The 19972-nt window shown below is 42.4% G+C and overlaps 1 protein-coding gene across 1 annotated transcript in view; it reads right to left on the reverse strand.

Annotated features, from left to right (window-relative positions):
• Positions 1 to 810: 810 nt before the first annotated feature.
• Positions 811 to 19972, reverse strand: part of LOC137632749 (mitochondrial pyruvate carrier 2-like) — a 64391-nt gene continuing 45229 nt past the window's right edge. The window contains exons 4-5 of the mRNA XM_068364826.1: positions 3872 to 3967; positions 811 to 1222 (exon numbers count right to left, since the gene is read on the reverse strand). Of these exons, the coding sequence (XP_068220927.1) occupies positions 1189 to 1222; positions 3872 to 3967 (130 nt within the window). The 3' untranslated portion in view covers positions 811 to 1188. The remainder of the gene's footprint in view (positions 1223 to 3871; positions 3968 to 19972) is intronic.

A 19972-nucleotide genomic window follows, 5' to 3' on the forward strand; every position in this document is an offset into this window, starting at 1 on the left:
GTAGATCCTCTAATTATGTACAAGACCAAAGTACATTAGATCTTCCAAATTTGAAATGTCTTAATTACAGCTTTTGTATCCTTAACTGTTAAAATTACTGTTTACTACAGGCGAAAATTTACTCACAATGAGGCCACTCCTATCGTTTCATATATTACTTTCAAAGTGACACTAAACAGTACCACTACAGAAGCAAAAGAGAATGAATAATATTGCTCAGCACAAGAAAGCTGTTCAAAACAGATATAATAGGAACAGGAAAGATACAGAACCTGTGAAAACTAATTATAACAATTATAGTACTGAACTGCGAATTTCTCCCAGAAACTCTGTTCAAAGTTTGAAATATAAATCCGAAAAGATAATGTTCGGTCATGTTAGTCACGAGCAAAATTACTAGCACCTACAGACCATTTTGTAGCATAAATGTAAATATTTATCTTGTAGACAACATTTGTAAAGCTAGCACTATTTAGAATTTATGTGCGCTATGATACAAACAATACAAAAAAATACAGAATGTCTATGTGTATCTACCACACCATGTTAATTAAAAATTAGTGATTCCCTTAGAATAATAAACATCTAGATATCTTGAGGGTTATCAATCTACATTCTGGTTAATATGTAAGGATATAAACTGTCAGCAAGTCTAAGTTTTTGAGCTCTTGTTTGCGACAGAACTTACAGACAGGCCAAGAGACCAACTCACCTCTGAAGTGATTAATCAACTATGTACTTTACAGAATTAGCTAGCGTGAAAAATCACGACTCATTGAAGATTTGCTTGGGCAACTAAAATTCAGGAAACTTTCACATACATTATGTATTAATAAGACTTTATAACAACGATGAATGTGCATTAATTTCATAGAAAATATGGAGTGAAAATCCAATTCAACTTCATCATTTATGAAGAAAGGCCAGGTAACAAAATGTCCTTTTGATTTGCAAGCTTAAAAATATTATTCATTAATATTTTAAAACTGCACTGAACAAATAAATCTAACAGTATGAAGTTTTGCCATTGATAATCATTTACAGAATATATCTACTATATACTAAAATCCACTTTCAATTACCAAAGTAATAGAGTAATCACAATAATAAAAATATCTAACAACATTTTTAACAGATTTGATATGACCCTCGGCCTATAACGTCTAGAAACATGGTATTCCGTTTCTTCTAGGTTGACTGCGCCTTTTTGCTTTGCTCATACCTGCAAAAGAAATATTCTTTTAAAAATACGCTGTAATTAGAAACTGTTTAGTATGTAAAAACTTCAAGTTAACACTAACTATTTATAAAACTGTCTAAAGAAAAGCTTGCAGAATGTATTAAAGTAAACCTTTTAAATAATATCTCATTTGCTAATGATCAATTAAGTATTGGATTCTGAAAATTTTTTCATGTATCTGTTTGTAAGACTGCATTAATTTGTCACTTTATTAGATCGAAATATAAATTATAGGCCTTTCTTCCCCTTCAATAAACACATGCCCTTAGTAAAGGGAGGAACATCCTAGCGGTATGTGATAAGTGACGTGCCAATATCTTTTGTCTCCAAAATCTCTCAATCGTGGCCGAAGTGGAATTGTTTTTAGAACATGATCCACATTCCCTTTACGTGAATTGAAGTGTATGTTTACCTCACTGTACCACTCATGGAAAAGTATGTTTCACTGGTTGCGGATCAAGTTCAGAGTTTAAAGTGCAAAAGAAGTTAGTTCAGGGGAAAAGTCAGGAAAGACTAGGCTAGTTGATTATAAGCTCCTGTACCATTTTTCTATCTAAGACTTGGATTGCGTATGAAACTAATAAGGAATCAAATTGCGTATGAAACTAATAAGGACTGATGTAAGGCGAAAGTTTTGCAATACTGTACAAGGAAGGAGACCAAATTGTGAGGAAAGATTAATTCTAAAATGTGTTAAGAACCATCATGACAATCAACAGATGGTAAAAGATTACTGCTATGCAAAACATTATCAGAAGTTAGCCCAAAGTTTGAAGTCAGATAGGTTGGGCCAGGGATTCTGTTGGTAGATGTCCCATAATCATCTACTAATTTCTTATTAGAAACATTTGAAGAAGAAAACTTCTCCATAAACTCTGACCGCCGAGGATTAAGTCCATTAATCTCGTTTCAAATGTCAGTCTGTTCGCTCCCAGTTTGAACAATAACTTCTACATCCCCACAAAACTCAACTAGGCTAGCCACTTCTGAGCTTTCATCAATTTACTATCTTCTTTCCTTCTACAATTAGTCCCAATCATGAACCCCTTTAGAAACTAATTTGACACATTTTTGTATAAGCTTAACTTGGAAGCCCATACATTTCAAAGATCTAATTTCATATCCAATTTTTAGCCCCGATATAAAAATATGGGGACGCAGGTCTTTGTTCCCTAAAAGAAGCCTTTTCACTGAACATTTGGAATGCAAAAGCAAATCTTAAAACTTACAGAAGGCCTACCAGGATAAATTTAGATATATCCAACAAAGTGGCTCTAAATAACACTAAAATATATGAATTGTGCAGAAGGAATTTGGAATATTTGCATCATTTGCATCCAGAAAATTCAACAAACATTATATAGCATCACAAAGCTGATATTGTTTACCATAGAGTGCCACCGGTGGCACTGACAAACCATAACAGGTTAAGGAGGCAGGCAACTGTAGTGAGGAAAAATGGGAATGTTCTAATGCTTTAATGTTTAGTTGGGTCAAAAGGCAGAGGGCTCCAGCAAGGTGAGCCCTAGAACAGATTCATTGAAATATAATTCAAGAGCATGGTATAAAAAAAGTTTAAAACTTTGATCACTTGACAGAAATTAACATCTTGGATGTAAAATTTCCTTTATATTTCCCAAGATATAAAAAAATTCAGTAATGCGATTATGCTTAGTTTTTAAATACACTGAGAATGTTTTGAAATTAATAATCAAGCTTATAAATAAATCTTTTCTAAACTTTGTTCAATAGGCAGAATCGTTTCTTGTGTGATACACAAGAGGAAAGGTTGATGTTACAAAAATGGTGTTTACATGAATAGCTGCAGAACAGATGAAACTGAATGTAAACTAGTGCAAAATACGGTAAGACCAAAATGGCATTAACAACTGGAATAACTAAAAGAAGTGGCCATGAATAGAGAATTATGAAAGGCGATTAATCCATGAACTGACCTGCCTTAGGGCAGAACACTATTACAGTAGTAGTCAAAACTTTAGAATATGAAAAAATCTGAAAATATATGAATGAGAGAGAGAGAGAGAGAGAGAGAGAGAGAGAGAGAGAGAGAGAGAGAGAGAGAGAGAGAGAGAGAGAGAGAGAGAGAGAGAGAGAGAGAGTATGCAAAGGCATTCACATGAGTGGGTATGAGCAGATTACCACATACAGTACACTAGAAGGGTTTATTTAAGAAGAAAAAGCTAAGCATGTGTAGCAATATAAATCCGAGTCCTGAAAATATAATTAAGGGACTGTAGTATTTTTTTCCTGATGTACCCCATGCAACTAAGAATCCAGGACTACCACCTTCCTCTTTTAATAAATATGAAATATATGCAGGATTATTTCTGTTTTTTTTTTTTATTATTGAGTTTTAATAGTTTACATATGAAAGATCTGTTGTTCATTACTTCTCTTGTAGTTTATTTATTTCCTTATTTCATTTTCTCACTGGGCTATTTTCCTCTTTTGGATTGTGCTTATAGAATCATGCTTTTCCAACTAAGGTTGTAGCTCAGCTAGTAATATTAATAATAATAGTCATAATACTACTACTACTACTACTACTACTACTAATAATAATAATAATAACAATAATAATAATAATAATAATAATAAAACAGTACTTACCTGTAAATACGAGAAAGCTGATAAAGACCTGTAAAAGCCACAAACAAGTTCACACTGAAGAGTCCCCAATTTTTGGGTATGATCACCAAAGAATACCTGGAAAACAAAAAAATAATAAAAATCTAATATTGTATAGTAATTTGACCACACCACATGGTAAAATTTAAGTTTGGTTTGTCATTGACATGTTAAAACCATAAAGATAATGAAAAGCTGTAAAGAGAGGAAACTGAAAAGAAAAATACATGAGGAAATGTGGCTTGGGGCTGAAATAATATACAGTATACAGTATAATCATATATGTACTGATTTGTCTATATCATCATTATCACCCTTTTATTATAAAAGGCAAAAGTAAATGACATAATATTTATCATTGAAATGTTTTAAAAATTTAAATTAATTCAATTATACAAAATGAAACTATAAGAAAGCTAAACAAGTTCAGTTCTACTTGCGATAAATTTAGAACTGAAATCCTTATAAGGGCAGAAAAATGTTATTTTCATTAGTAAAATAAATTTTTGAATATACTTACCCGATAATCATGTAGCTGTCAACTCTGTTGCCGACAGAAATCTACGGTCGGGATACGCCAGCGATCGCTATACAGGTGGGGGTGAACACCACAGCGCCATCTGTGGTCAGGTACTCCAGTACTTCTTGTCAACACCACCTCAATTTTTTCCTCGGTCCACTGGTTCTCTATGGGGAGGAAGGGTGGGTCAATTAAATCATGATTATCGGGTAAGTATATTCAAAAATTTATTTTACTAATGAAAATAACATTTTTCAATATTAATCTTACCCGATAATCATGTAGCTGATTCACACCCAGGGTGGTGGGTGGAGACCAGCATACATGTTAACAAAGAAGCTAAGTATCCCGTATTTTATTTTATTAGTTATTCAAAAATAACATAAAATAAATAAGTACCTGGTAAGGAAGACGACTTGAACCATTACTCTGCCTTTATTAAGTACGTCTTCCTTACTGAGCGTAGCGGTCCTCTTAGGATGCTGAACGACTCTTAGGTGCTGAAGTATAAAGGGCTGCAACCCATACTAAAGGACCTCATCACAACCTTTAACCTCGGCGCTTCTCAAGAAAGAATTGACCACCCGCCAAATCAACAAGGATGTGGAAGGCTTCTTAGCCGACCGTACAACCCATAAAAAGTATTCAAGAGAAAGGTTAAAAAGGTTATGGGATTATGGGAATGTAGTGGCTGAGCCCCCGCCTACTACTGCATTCGTTGCTACGAATGGTCCCAGGGTGTAGCAGTTCTCGTAAAGAGACTGGACATCTTTGAGATAGAATGATGCGAACACTGACTTGCTTCTCCAATAGGTTGCATCCATAACACTCTGCAGAGAACGGTTCTGTTTGAGGGCCACTGAAGTAGCCACAGCTCTCACTTCATGTGTCCTTACCTTCAGCAAAGCAAGGTCTTCCTTCAGATGAGAATGTGCTTCCCTAATCAGGAGCCTGAATAGGTAAGAAACTGAGTTCTTAGACCTTGGAAGAGAAGGCTTCTTGATAGCACACCATAAGGCTTCTGATTGTCCTCGTAAAGGTTATGACCTTTTTAGATAGTACCTAAGAGCTCTAACTGGGCAAAGTACTCTCTCCAGTTCGTCCCCCACCAAGTTGGACAGGCTTGGGATCTCGAACGACTTAGGCCAAGGACGTGAAGGAAGCTCGTTTTAGCAAAAAACCGAGCTGCAAGGAACATGTAGCCGTTTCAGATGTGAAAACTATGTTCCTGCTGAAGGCGTGGATCTCACTTACTCTTTTAGCTGTTGTCAAGCACACGAGGAAAAGAGTTTTTAATGTGAGGTCCTTAAAAGAGGCTGATTGGAGAGGTTCAAATCTTGATGACATAAGGAACCTTAGGACCACGTCTAGATTCCAGCCTGGAGTGGACAACCGACGTTCCTTTGAGGTCTCAAAAGACCTAAGGAGGTCCTGTAGATCTTTGTTGGTGGAAAGATCCAAGCCTCTGTGGCGGAAAACCGCTGCCAACATACTTCTGTAACCCTTAATCGTAGGAGCTGAAAGGGATCTTACGTTCCTTAGATGTAACAGGAAGTCAGCAATCTGGGTTACAGTGGTACTGGATGAGGAAACTGCATTGGCCTTGTACCAGCTTCGGAAGACTTCCCCTTTAGACTGATAGACTCTGAGAGTGGATGTCCTCCTTGCTCTGGCAATCGCTCTGGCTGCCTCCTTCGAAAAGCCCCTAGCTCTTGAGAGTCTTTCGAAAGTCTGAAGGCAGTCAGACGAAGAGCGTGGAGGTTTGGATGTACCTTCTTTACGTGAGGTAGACGTAGAAGGTCCACTCCTAGAGGAAGAGTCCTGGGAATGTCGACCAGCCATTGCAGTACCTCTATGAACAATTCTCTCGCGGGCCAGAGCGGAGCCAACCAACGTCAGCCGTGTCCCTTTGCGAGAGGCGAACTTCTGAAGTACCCTGTTGACAATCTTGAACGGCGGGAATGCATACAGGTCGAGATGGGACCAATCCAGCAGAAAAGCATCCACGTGAACTGCTGCTGGGTCTGGAATCGGAGAACAATACAACGGGAGCCTCTAGGTTATCGAGGTAGCGAACAGATCTATGGTTGGCTGACCCCACAGGGCCCAAAGTCTGCTGCAAACATTCTTGTGAAGGGTCCACTCTGTGGGGATGACCTGACCCTTCCGGCTAAGGCGATCTGCCATGACATTCATATCGCCCTGAATGAACCTCGTTACCAGCGTGAGCTTTCGATCTTTTAACCAGATGAGGAGGTCCCTTGCGATCTAGAACAACTTCCACGAATGAGTACCTCCCTGCTTGGAGATGTAAGCCAAGGCTGTGGTGTTGTCAGAGTCCACCTCCACCACCTTGTTAAGCTGGAGGGACTTGAAGTTTATCAAGGCCAGATGAACCGCCAACAGCTCCTTGCAAAAGATGTGAAGTGTCCTTAGCTCCTGATTCCATGTTCCCGAGCATTCCTGTCCGTCCAAAGTCGCACCCCAGCCCGTGTCTGATGCGTCAGAGAAGAGACGGCGGTCGGGTTTCTGAACAGCCAAAGGTAGACTTCCTTGAGAAGAAAGCTGTTCTTTCACCACGTGAGAGTAGACCTCCTCTCTTCGGAAACAGGAACTGAGATCGTCTCTAGCGTCATGTCCTTTATCCAGTGAGCCGCTAGATGATACTGAAGGGGGCGGAGGTGGCGTCTCCCTAACTCGATGAACAGGGCCAGCGATGAAAGTGTCCCTGTTAGACTCATCCACTACCTGACTGAGCATCGGTTCCTTCTCAGCATGCTCTGGATGCAATCTAGGGCTTAGTAGATCCTTGGGGCCGACGGAAAAGCCCGAAAAGCTCGACTCTGAAGATCCATACCCAGGTAGACAATGGTCTGGGATGGGACGAGCTGGGACTCCTCAAAATTGACCAGGAGGCCCAGTTCCTTGGTCAGATCCATAGTCCATCTGAGAATCTCCAGACAGCGACGACTTGTGGGAGCTCTTAAAAGCTAGTCGTCTGACGGAGCCGGACACAAGATCATGGTACTGCTGCACAGTCTGTGAACTGTTAACCAAGGGGAAGCGAGGAAGTACAGCGACAACCCGAAGCTGTCTAGACTGTCTGGGTCGTACAGACAACTCCTTATCGGGTTGCTGAGGTTGCCGCACTGCGTCACAACAAGTCACTTCTGCTGGTTGTTGAACGTCTTCCCAGTGACACACTGACTCCGTAAACAAAAAATCCTCTAACAAGGACTAAGCTTGGACTGCATGTCTTGCAACAAAGCTCAAGGTCTATGGGAGCAGGTGTGGTAACAGACGGGGTTAGCGACTGAAGTGGAACCATTACCCTCCCTGGAAGCATGTTATGCTTAAATAAAAGTCCATAGGAGGCTAAGCAGCTAAAGGCTCCTCTCCAAATGACAGAGTCCTCAAGGGAATATCAGAAGGAGGGAGAATAGCACTTTCTCATCTACAGGAACCATATCCGAGAAAAGCTAAGTTCTCTCAGTGAGGGTTTCACTGGTGCAAAAGCAGCAGACTAGAAGGCAACGTTATGAAACTGCTTGACAGTCTAGTGAGTTGGCAACAACCAAAGATGTGTGACTGAGGAGCATGCGGTAAGGTATGCAGAGCATGCTGTATGCAGAGCATGCTGTATGTAGAGCATGCTGTAAGGTAAGCAGAGCATGTTGCATGGCGTGCGGCTTATGCTGCATGGGATGAGGCTCATGCTGCATGGGATGAGGCTCATGCTGCATGGTATGAGGCTCATGCTGCATGGGATGAGGCTCATGCTGCAAGGGATGAGGCTCATGCCGCATGCGTTGAGGAGGATGCCGCATAGTATGAGGCTCCTGCCTCATGGGTTGAGGCGGTTGCCGCATAGCATGAGGCTCCTGCCTCATGGTTTGAGGAGGATGCCGCATAGCATGAGGCTCCTCATAGCATGAGACTCCTGCCTCATGGGTTGAGGAGGATGCCGCATAGCATGAGGCTCCTGCCTCATGGGTTGAGGAGGATGCCGCATAGCATGAGGCTGCCTCATGGGTAGAGGAGGTTGCCGCATAGCATGAGGCTCCTGCCTCATGGGTTGAGGAGGATGCCGCATAGCATGAGGCTCCTGCCTCATGGTTTGAGGAGGATGCCGCATAGCATGAGGCTCCTGTGAGGTTCCTGCCTCAAGAGTTGCGTCTGCCTCAAGGGTTGAGGAGGTAGCTGCGCAGAGAGAGGCTCATGCTGTGAAGAATGCGGTTGCTGCATGCGTTGAGGCGGCTGCCTCATAGCATGAGGTTCCTGCCTCAAGAGTTGCGTCTGCCTCAAGGGTTGAGGAGGTGGCTGCGCAGAGAGAGGCTCTTGCCTCAAGAGTTGAGGCTCTTGCCTCAAGAGTTGAGGTTCTTGCCTCAAGAGTTGAGGTTCTTGCCTCAAGAGTTGAGGCTCTTGCCTCAAGAGTTGAGGTTCTTGCCTCAAGAGTTGAGGTTCTTGCCTCAAGAGTTGAGGCTCTTGCCTCAAGAGTTGAGGTTCTTGCCTCAAGAGTTGAGGCTCTTGCCTCAAGAGTTGAGGTTCTTGCCTCAAGAGTTGAGGTTCTTGCCTCAAGAGTTGAGGTTCTTGCCTCAAGAGTTGAGGCTCTTGCCTCAAGAGTTGAGGTTCTTGCCTCAAGAGTTGAGGCTCTTGCCTCAAGAGTTGAGGTTCTTGCCTCAAGAGTTGAGGCTCTTGCCTCAAGAGTTGAGGCGGTTGCCGCATAGCATGAGGCTCCTGCCTCAAGGAAAGTGGAGGTTGCTGCATAGCGCTGGTACCTGGCAACTCCCAATGCGGCAGCTCACGCATGGAGGCAGGAGGAGCCTCAACATCATACGTCTGGCAGGGTGGACTGCGCAGAGGTGGAGGAGCGCTCGCAGGAGGAGGTGTGCTAACCTTCTCTGCCTGAAACTCCTGCATCAACACCGCAAGCTGAGACTGCATTGTCTGCAGCATAGACCACTAGAGTTTAAGAAAGACAACAACAAACGGAGCTACTGTCCGTTGAGACTGAGGGTCTAAAACAGCTGGTGCGGCAACAGACGGAGTTACTGCCTGTTGCGATACCACCTTGCCTCTCTGGGAGGTGTGCAGTTGTCGTACTGCAGCAAGTCCGAACTGACCCAGTGCTAATGGCACCACCTAGGAGTTGGACTTGCGCGGAAGGGACCGACTTGCACTTAAAAGCTGCAAGATTTGGTCCATGGTTTCTGCGAGAAACCTCTTCCGCAGACGAGGAATAAATGGGCTCTCTCGTCTTTGTGTGGGTGGGGTGATCACGTCGGCTACGTGAGTAGGTTACACCCGAAACCACGGAGGGAAACGTCTGTTCGTCGATCAAGGCCTGATGAACCCATAAGTCCTTCGACGTTACTTCTCCCCTGGGCTTGGGAGCTTGTAAGAGGTCCCAGACTAGGCGAACAACTGGCACGAACAGACGAACCCTCGAACGCAACACTGTAACACTTTGCGCTTATCACTTTATCACTTTTGATTTTCTGTTTGCACTTATTTCACTGAACTCGAAACTTTAAGTGGTTTGTACCTGAAACTCGCAATTCTATCCTTCATTAAAAGTTAGTAATTGCGAAAACAGTATTACAATGTAACAGAAAAACATAATGAAAGATAAATAATTCAGTGGCTGGAAAAGAGACTAAACACTAGATCAAATAAAGTACGTTTAAAATCTCTCACCGCATAAAGCCTGAGAACAAGAATAAAACTCTAGAAACGTTTACCTTCTTCCCCTAAAGAGACTAGGGAGAAGAGCAAAAACGATAACAACGTTACCCGCTTGAACGAAACGTTTATCCTCCTCTCTCTCCCTCCTTCTCTATCTCTCTCTCTCTCTCTCTTGACTTAGAACCTGAGAGATGAGCCCAATTATATATATCGTTAAAACATATTATTGTTAAAGGAAAAAAACTGAAAGATTTCCCAAATAAAAAGTTCCTTTATTAGAATTAAAACCATTTAAGCTAAGAAAGAATGAACAAAACGCTAGAATCGTTCTACTCTTACTGCAACGTGACACCGTGAATACTCTCTCTCTATCGTAACGATAGAGCGCAAGTTGAACGTTCTGAACGTCAACAACTGCAGAGACAAAACAAAACGTTAGTTCAACTTTGAAAACAGTACGAGACTATCAAAGAAATTCTTTCAAAAACATTAAAATAGCATAATATGTTAACAGGTAAAAACGAAATGACGGGCTCAATGTTAATTAACTTCGGTTCCAAGAAAAGACCGCCTACTATTAAGAAAGGTCGAATATAAACAAATATAAAAATTAATTTTAATAAGTTTATAATAAAAGGAAGTTAATCGAAGAGGCCTATAAAAGGCGGAGAGATATAAAATAAATCTATAACTTTTGTTAAGCAAAATTAAGAAAGAGAGTCTATACTCTCTTCGACACCAACACTTCCGTATAAGGGAAGGGTCGGCCATTAAAAGTGAAAGAGAGTTCATACTCTCTTCGTCACCAAAATTAAATCAAAAATTAAATCAAATTAATTCCAAAAACTTGCTAAGCTAATGATAAAGCTTCCTGAATAGCGAAGGCTAAACTCTAGAGCAAATACATCACCAAATCGTGAGCAATAACTCCAGAATCAACAGCGTATCCATGTAGGTCTAGCCGGAGGCACGACAGAGGAAAAATTGAGGTGGTGTTGACAAGAAGTACTGGAGTACCTGACCACAGATGGCACTGTGGTGTTCACCCCCACCTGTATAGCGATCGCTGGCGTATCCCGACCGTAGATTTCTGTCGGCAACAGAGTTGACAGCTACATGATTATCGGGTAAGATTAATATTGAAAATACTATATTTTTTTCAAGACTGTATATACATTTTTGTTCATCATGAAAATCCTATACACCTAACCTAAAAGCCTTGGGTAAAACAAGTTCGAGTCAGTAACAAATTAAAAGGGGTCACTGCACTATCATTGTTCAGTATCCACTTTCCTTTGGGTAAGGGTAGAAGAGACTCTTTAGCTATGGTAAGCAGCTCTTCTAGGAGAAGGACACTCCAAAATTAAACCCTTGTTCTCTAGTCTTGGGTAGTGCCGTAGCCTCTGTACCATGGTCTTCCACTGTCATGGGTTAGAGTTCTCTTGCTTGAGGGTACACTCGGGCACACTATTCTATCTTATTTCTCTTCCTCTTCTTTTGTTAAAGTTTTTATAGTTTATATCTATATTTTAATGTTGTTACTGTACTTGAAATATTTGATTTTTCCTTGTTTCTTTACCTCACTGGGCTATTTTCCCTGTTGGAGCCCCTGGGCTTATAGCATCCTGCTTTTCCAACTAGGATTGTAGCTTAGCAAATAATAATAATAATAATAATAATAATAATAATAATAATAATGGTGGTTGTATATCTGGTAGAGGCGGTCAATTTGGGCAATTGTAAAGCTTGGTACTAAATCTTCATATGAAAGTGGTAGGAATGGTAGTACATTAATATATGTACTGAATAGGCTGATTGATTGATTTCAAATTTTCTGGCATCATGACATCAAAGCTCATTTAAGCTGATAGCATTATTAAGAAATAATATAAAGAAAATCATGGCTACACAATATACAGTACTTGCATCCATTAACATAAAGCAGAAAATAAAATCATTTGTAGAAGACCAGCTTCTGATATGAATCTAAAATTACCACTAGTCATGAAATACATCCTCTTTATGAGTTCAATTAACCCTTTTACCTCCGGGCTCTTTGGAAATTTCCAACCCTTAACCCCCAGGGGGTTATTTTTTTCCCAGCACATTTTGCAGTATATTTTTTTTCAAATTGCTCTAACAGCCTTAATTTTTGTCATAGAGAGGTCAGGTTGGTCTCATTCTCTTGGAAAATGCCTGAATTTTTTCAAAAAAATATCAAAAATATGAAAAAAAAAATTTTATAGCATTTTTTTGCAAGGATGTACCGGTACGTCCATGGAGGTAAAGGGATGGGTTTTGTGAAACGTACCAGTACGTCCTTTGGGGGTAAAAGGGTTAAATTTGTACCTGCCATTCTCACCATAAGCCTAAGAGATAGATTGATTTCTACTGTATATTCAACAAACAAATGCCTCTGTCAAAGGGACCTCGCTTGGTGATTGCCAGACTGGGGTTCGAGTCCCGCTCCAACTCGTTAGTTCCTATAGTCACTGCAACTTCATCATCCTTGTGAGCTAAGGATGGTAGGTTTTGGGGAACTTATAGATCTATCTCCCCGTAAGGGGATATTGTCTGTATTATAAGTAGACAATATCTAAAGGGTTTTGACGACCCTTCGGTCCGGAGTCAGTTTTTTTTTTTCTAATACTGTCCCCTCATTTCTTTAATCCCTTATCAACTTTACTTCTCGCTATCTCTTCCCCTGCCAACTCGCCATGGGCCAGCACGGCAGGGTATGGCCGAAAATCTCCTCAAATGAGTTACAACCACAGACAAAATTCAGCCGTTCCTGTTGGGTCATCGGATTTAAATTAAGGCCCAACCACACAGTCTAATTTGGGTAGGGACTGTGTGCTGTATAAGCGACTATCCAACCCTAAAACGGTGCTTAATATTGCTACGTACAATGTAAGAACCCTCTCTGAAGAGATACACCTGAGTAGCCTGGTAACAGAGATTATGAACATCAATTGGGATATTATCGGAATCTCCGTGATGAGAAGACCAGGTGAGAAAATCCAAATGCTTAAAAGCGAACACTTGCTTTACAACAGTGGCAAAATGGTGTTGGATTTCTCATAAACAAAAACTTACACAGCAACATTGAGAAGTTCACAGCCACATCAGACAGAGTTGCTAGTGTCACTCTTAGAATTTCAAAGCGGTACAGACTAAATATCATACAGGTATATGCTCCCACATCATTGTCATCCCAAGAGGAACTGAATAACTTTTATGATGACCTATACACCACTCTAAATAAAAACAAAGCTCATTACAACATCATAATGGGGGATTTCAATGCTAAAATTGGAAAAGGGAATGAGGATTGCATTGGCAAATTTGGATATGGGGAGAGAAATGAAAGGGGAGATGACTTGATAAATTTTGCTGCAGCACATAACTTCAAGATCATGAACACATTCTGGAAACAAGAGATGGACATGGCGAAGCCCAAACCATGAAACACGTAATGAAATAGACTACATACTGGTAGACAAACATAGTTAAAAATGTTGATGTCCTGAACCAAGTCAATGTAGGCAGTGATCACAGGATGATAAGATGCAATGTCCAAATCAACACCAAACAAGAAAGGCAAACACTATTCTTCTTAAGACCAGAACATATCAAAGTAACTGAAGCTCTCAAATCTACATTTCAGATAGAGTTAAAAAACCGCTACGAGATTCTTGAAAATTTAGAAGACCAAATCAGTAATGAAACTGATCTTGAAAACTTGAATAATAACATCATTATCCCCCTGAAAGAAGTAGCAAAGAAGTTCCATACCACAAAACCCTTTAACAACAGCAAATTCTTGGAAGACACAAAGAACCTCATGAAAAAACGGAGAAATCTCAAGCCCCCATCAACAATGCGGGAGAAAATTGAAGCAACAGAACTAAACAAAACTATACAGAAAAAGCAACGAGAAGACCTTCGCAATAGAATAACAAAAATAATTAAAGATGTCATCAAACAAGGCAGAGGGTTTAAAACAGCAAAAAGAAAACTCGGCCAAGGGAAGCTGCAATTCACTGGGGTGCTAGAAGACTACGGATCCCTTACAACCAACCGTGATGGAATAGCTAAGCGAGCAAGAGAGTACTACCAAAAGCTTTACTCCTCAGAAAGACCTCGTTACCATCTTCGTGAAAGAGCAAATCAACACCTATCTCATCACTTTCCAGAGATCACAGCAGGCGAGGTGTGACTAGCTGTCAAGCAAATGAAGAAGGGGAAAACACCAGAGATCACAGCAGGCGAGGTGCGACTAGCTGTCAAGCAAATGAAGAAGGGGAAAACACCGGGACCAGATAACATCACGTTAGACCTAATAGCAGATGCTGATGAGCCAATCCACGTCAGACTGAGGCGACTATTCAATGAATGTCTGAAGAAGAGCAAAACGCCAGAAGAGTGGAATAAAGCTATCCTCATTCTACTCTACAAAAAAGACGACCCCAGGGACATGAACAACCAACGGCCAATCAGCCTCCTTAATGTTATCTATAAAATTTTCACCAAAGTTATCACCAACTGAATTGTAGGAAAGCTTGATGAAAATCAGCCAAGGGAACAAGCGGGCTTTAAAAGAGGCTACTCCACAACTGACCATTTACAAACAGTAAACCAAATCATTGAGAAAACAAATGAATATAAGATACCACTAGTAGTAGCACTTGTAGATTACACCAAAGCATTAGACTCGGTTGAAACTGAGGAGGTCATGTCAGCGCTGGAAGAACAGGGAGTTGACTCAGTTTACATTAATGTACTCTGTCACATCTATGACCATGGAACATCATTTATTCGCCTCCACAAGGACTCTGAACCATTCCAACTCAAGAGAGAAGTTAGACAAGGTGACACTAGCTCACCCAAACTGTTTACTGCCTGCCTGGAGAGAGCTTTCCGATAACTCAACTGGCAAGAAAAAGCAATAAAAATAGATGGAGAATATCTAAGTCACCTAAGATTTGCTGATGACATCATTATCATTGCTCACACCAAAGAGGAGCTTCAACATATGCTCACCGAGCTAAATGAAGCAAGCAAATCAACTGGCCTCCACATGAACTTCCAAAAGACCAAAGTCATGAGCAATAGTCGTCGTCGGCGCCCACTCGTGTCCGAGTATTGGGTTCTGTCGTTAGCCATCAGCCTCCTATCTATGGGGTGGGTGCTTATGCCTGATGTGGCTGTTAAGTCCTAGTCTGTGGTGGAAGAGTCGCGGACAGTGTTCACAAGGGAGGGTAGGTGGTGGGCGGGGCTGTTCTAATCGCTCTCTCCTTCCTCTCCTCCTAGCCTCCTCATTTTGTCTCCTCCTCTCCTCGAAGTCCACGGTGCCATGGTGTACTGTACTTCTCCAGGTTTTCCTGTCCCTGGCTGTTTCTTCCCATGAGGAAGGATCAATGTCAGTTAGAGCCAGGGTGCGCTTTAGTTGATCTTTATAGCGCATTTTCGGGGCTCCTCGTGGTCTGGTGCCCTGGGTCAGTTCTCCGTAGAATATTTTCTTTGGGAGCCTAGATGGATCCATCCTATGCACGTGTCCTATCCAGCGGAGGCGGTGGTGGATGATGGTGGCCTCCACGCTGGTCAGCGAGGCACGTTCTAAGACTTCAATGTTGGTGGTGTGGCTCTCCCAGGGGATTTTCAAGATCTGCCTCAGTTTCATTTGTTGGAAGCGTTCTAGGTTTTTAATATCGTTTCTATATAGCGTCCATGTTTCACATGCATACAGGAGCGTGGAGAGGACTACTGCCCTGAACACCATTATTTTGGTGGTCATTGTCAGTGCGTGGTTGTTAAATACGCGGCAGTTGAGTCGGCCAAAGGCGGAGTGGGCTGCCCTGATCCTGTTCTCCACGTCCTTTTTGCTTGTGGGAGCTGATGTTAGGTAGGAGAACTGGTCCACCTGTTCTAACGGATGGTCATTCATTGTGATATTGAAGTTAGGGAGCATCAGTCCTGGTGGATGTTGGACGAGGGTCTTGGTTTTATCTGTGTTGACTTGCATCCCAAAACGTTCGTAGGCAGAGTTGTATGCATCAGCTAACGACTGCAGGTCCTCTGCCGTCTGACCTGGGGTGGCATTGTCGTCAGCATACTGCAGTTCTCGCACTGCACACAAGGTGGTCTTGGTTCTGGCGCGGAGTCTGGCGAGGTTGAAAGCGCCTCCATCCATGCAGAAACGTAGGTCGACTGAGGGTGTGTGTGGGGGAATCTCGTTGAGCATTGCTGCGGTGTATAGCGAGAAACACGTTGGGGCCAGAACACAGCCCTGCTTCAGGCCGCCGTTGATGGGGAATGGGTCTGAAAGAGAGTTCTGGTGGCAGACTCTCCCAACCATTCCGTCATGGAGGGCACGCACCAGCTTGACAAAATCGGGTGGGCAGCCATATCTTTTGAGGACAGCCCACATGGCAGGTCGAGGTACTTTGTCGAAGGCCTTTTTCAAATCCCAGAAGATGAACATTATGGGCTGTTGTTGTTCGAGGCTCTTCTCTTGTAGTTGTCGCGCACAGAAGATCATGTCTATGGTCCCGCGGGAAGGTCGAAAGCCGCACTGGGACTCTGGCAGGACGTCTTCTGCGAGAATAAGGAGGCGGTCAAGGAGAATCCGAGCGAAAATCTTACTCGCGATGCTTAGTAGTGATATTCCCCGGTAGTTGTTACAGTTCTCCCTGTCTCCCTTCTTGAAGATGGTAGCGATGTTTGCATCGTGGAAGTCACTGGGGAGGGTCTTGGTCTCCCATATTTTCAGTATAAGGAGCATCAAACGGTTCCTCAAACCGGGGCCACCGTGGGTGAGGAGCTCCAACGGGATGTTGTCTGGCCCTGGGGCTTTGCCGGGCTTCATGCGCTGCAGGGCCTTGCGCAGCTCTATGCAGCAACAAAGGAAATATTCGGTCCCACACGGTCATCAGTGGGCAGCCTGAAGGACGCGGATGGAGCCACGACCATCACCGACGGCGAGGGCATCCTGGCCAGGTGGAGGTCTCACTTTGAGAACCTCCTCAATGACCAAGCAGACACCCCAGACGATCTCCTGCGAATGACCCCACAGCATCCCGTCCGTCACTGGATGGCACTACCACCCTCCATCCATGAGCAATAAATATACTGAAAATGCATACTTGAAATTGAAAACCAACAAATTGAGCAAGTGGACCGCTACATCTACCTAGGACAACGAATCTCTCTACATGACGCATGTAAAGCGAGCGAAATAAAAAGAAGAATAACCCTTGGTTGGCAAACGTTCGGAAGAGCCAGTACAGTGTTTAAAAATAAGAAGATTCCTATCATCTTAAAAAGTAAAGTCTATGATCAGTGTATCTCCCCACTGTCACCTATGGGGCCAAAACTTGGAATCTAACAAAAAAGCTTTCCCTTAAATTATGAACAATGCAGAGGGCACATGAGAGAATTATGCTAAATCTAACATGGAAGGATAGAAAAACAGCTAAATGGATACGTCAAAAATGTTATTTTCCTTAGTAAAATAAATTTTTGAATATACTTACCCGATGATCATATAGCTGCATCCCTGCTGCCCGACAGAAAAAACCTACGGGAGGAATACGCCAGCGATCGCTATACAGGTGGGGGTGTACATCAACAGCGCCATCTGTCAAGTAGGTACTCAAGTACTCGATGTCAACATAGAACCAATTTTCTCCTCTGTCCCACTGGTTCTCTATTGGGGAGGAAGGGTGGGTCCTTTAATTTATGATCATCGGGTAAGTATATTCAAAAATTTATTTTACTAAGGAAAATAACATTTTTCAATATCAAACTTACCCGATGATCATATAGCTGATTCACACCCAGGGGGGTGGGTAGAGACCAGCATAACAAGTTGACATTATGAGCTAAGTATTCCGTATTTTATTTTAGCAGTTATTCAAAATAACAAGCATAAAATAAATAAGTATCTGGTAAGGAAGACGACTTGAACAATTACTCTGCCTTTTTAAGTACGTCTTCCTTACTGAGCCTCGCGATCCTCATAGGATGCTGAGCGACTCCTAGGAGCTGAAGTATGAAGGGTTGCAACCCATACTAAAGGTCCTCATCAAAACCTTTAATCTAGGCGCTTCTCAAGAAATGATTTTGACCACCCGCCAAATCAAGTAGGATGCGAAAGGCTTCTTAGCCTTCCGGACAACCCAAAAATATTTCAAGAGAAAGATTAAAAAGGTTCTGGAATTAGGGAATTGTAGTGGTGGAGCCCCCACCACTACTGCACTCGTTGCTACGAATGGTCCCAGAGTGTAGCAGTTCTCGTAAAGAGACTGGACATTCTTAAGATAAAAGACGCGAACACTGATTTGCTTTTCCAATAGGTTGCGTCGAATATATTTTGCAGAGATCTATTTTGTTTAAAGGCCACGGAAGTTGTGACAGCTCTAACTTCGTGTGTCCTTACCTTCAGCCAAGCTTGGTCTTCCTCATTCAGAAGGGAATGAGCTTCTCGTATTAACAGTCTGATAAAAATAGGATAAAGAATTCTCTGACATAGGCAAAGATGAATTCTTAACTGAACACCATAAAGCTTCAGACGGGCCTCGTAAAGGTTTTAAAATAGAACTTAAGAGTTCTTACAGGACATAATACTCTTTTTAGTTCATTTCCAACCATACGATAAGTTTGGAATATCGAACGATATTGGTCAAGGCCGAGAAGGCAGCTCGTGTTTGGCTAGAAAACCAAGTGTAGAACATGTAGCCGTTTCGGATGAGAATCCGATGTTCTTGCTGAAGGCATGAATCTCACTGACTCTTTTAGCTGTGGTTAAGCATATCAGGAAAAGAGTCTTAAAGGTGAGATCTTTCAGGGAGGCTGATTGAAGTGGTTCGAACCTGTCTAACATAAGGAATCTTAGAACCACGTCTAAATTCCAACCAGGTGTAACCAAACGACGCTCCTTCGTGGTCTCAAAAGACTTAAGGAGGTCCTGTAGATCTTTATTGTTGGAAAGATCTAAGCCTCTGTGACGGAAGACTGATGCCAACATGCTTCTGTAACCCTTGATAGTGGGAGCTGAAAGAGATCGCTCTTTCCTCAGATATAAGAGGAAGTCAGCTATTTGAGTTACAGAGGTACTGGTCGAGGATACGGATACTGACTTGCACCAGTTTCGAAAGATTTCCCACTTCGATTGGTAGACTCTAAGGGTGGATGTTCTCCTTGCTCTAGCAATCGCTCTGGTTGCCTCCTTCGAAAAACCTCTAGTTCTCGAGAGTCTTTCGATACTCTGAAGGCAGTGAGACGAAGAGCGTGGAGGCCTTGGAGTACCTTCTTTACGCGTGGCAGACGTAGCAGGTCCACCCTTAGGGGAAGAGTTCTGGGAACGTCTACTAGCCATCGAAGTACCTCGGTAAGTTATTCTCTCGCGGGCCAGAGGGAAGCAATTAGCGTCCACTTGTCCCTTCGTGAGAGGCGAACTTCTGCAGTACCTTGTTGACAATCTAGAACGGAGGGAATGCATATAGATCTAGATGAGACCAATCAAGTAGAAAGGCATCTAAAAGAACTACTGCTGGGTCCGGGACAGGTGAGCAAAGTATTGAGAGCCTCTTGGACATCGAGGTTGCGAAGAGATCTATGGTTGGCTGGCCCCAGGTGACCCAAAGTCTCTTGCATACATCCTTGTGGAGGGTCCAATATGTTGGAATTATTGTCCCTTCCTACTGAGACAATCTGCTAAGACATACAAGTTGCCTTGGAAGAAACTTGTTACTAGTGAAAAGTCTAGACCTGTTGAACAGGAGAGGAGGTCACTTGCGAACTCGTACCATGTCAGAGAGTAGGTCCCTCCTTGCTAGGAGATGTACATCAAAGCAGGTAGTTGACCGTGTTCACCT

This window comes from Palaemon carinicauda, chromosome 42 (genome assembly GCF_036898095.1).
Source record: "Palaemon carinicauda isolate YSFRI2023 chromosome 42, ASM3689809v2, whole genome shotgun sequence".
NCBI classification, from domain to species: domain Eukaryota; kingdom Metazoa; phylum Arthropoda; class Malacostraca; order Decapoda; family Palaemonidae; genus Palaemon; species Palaemon carinicauda.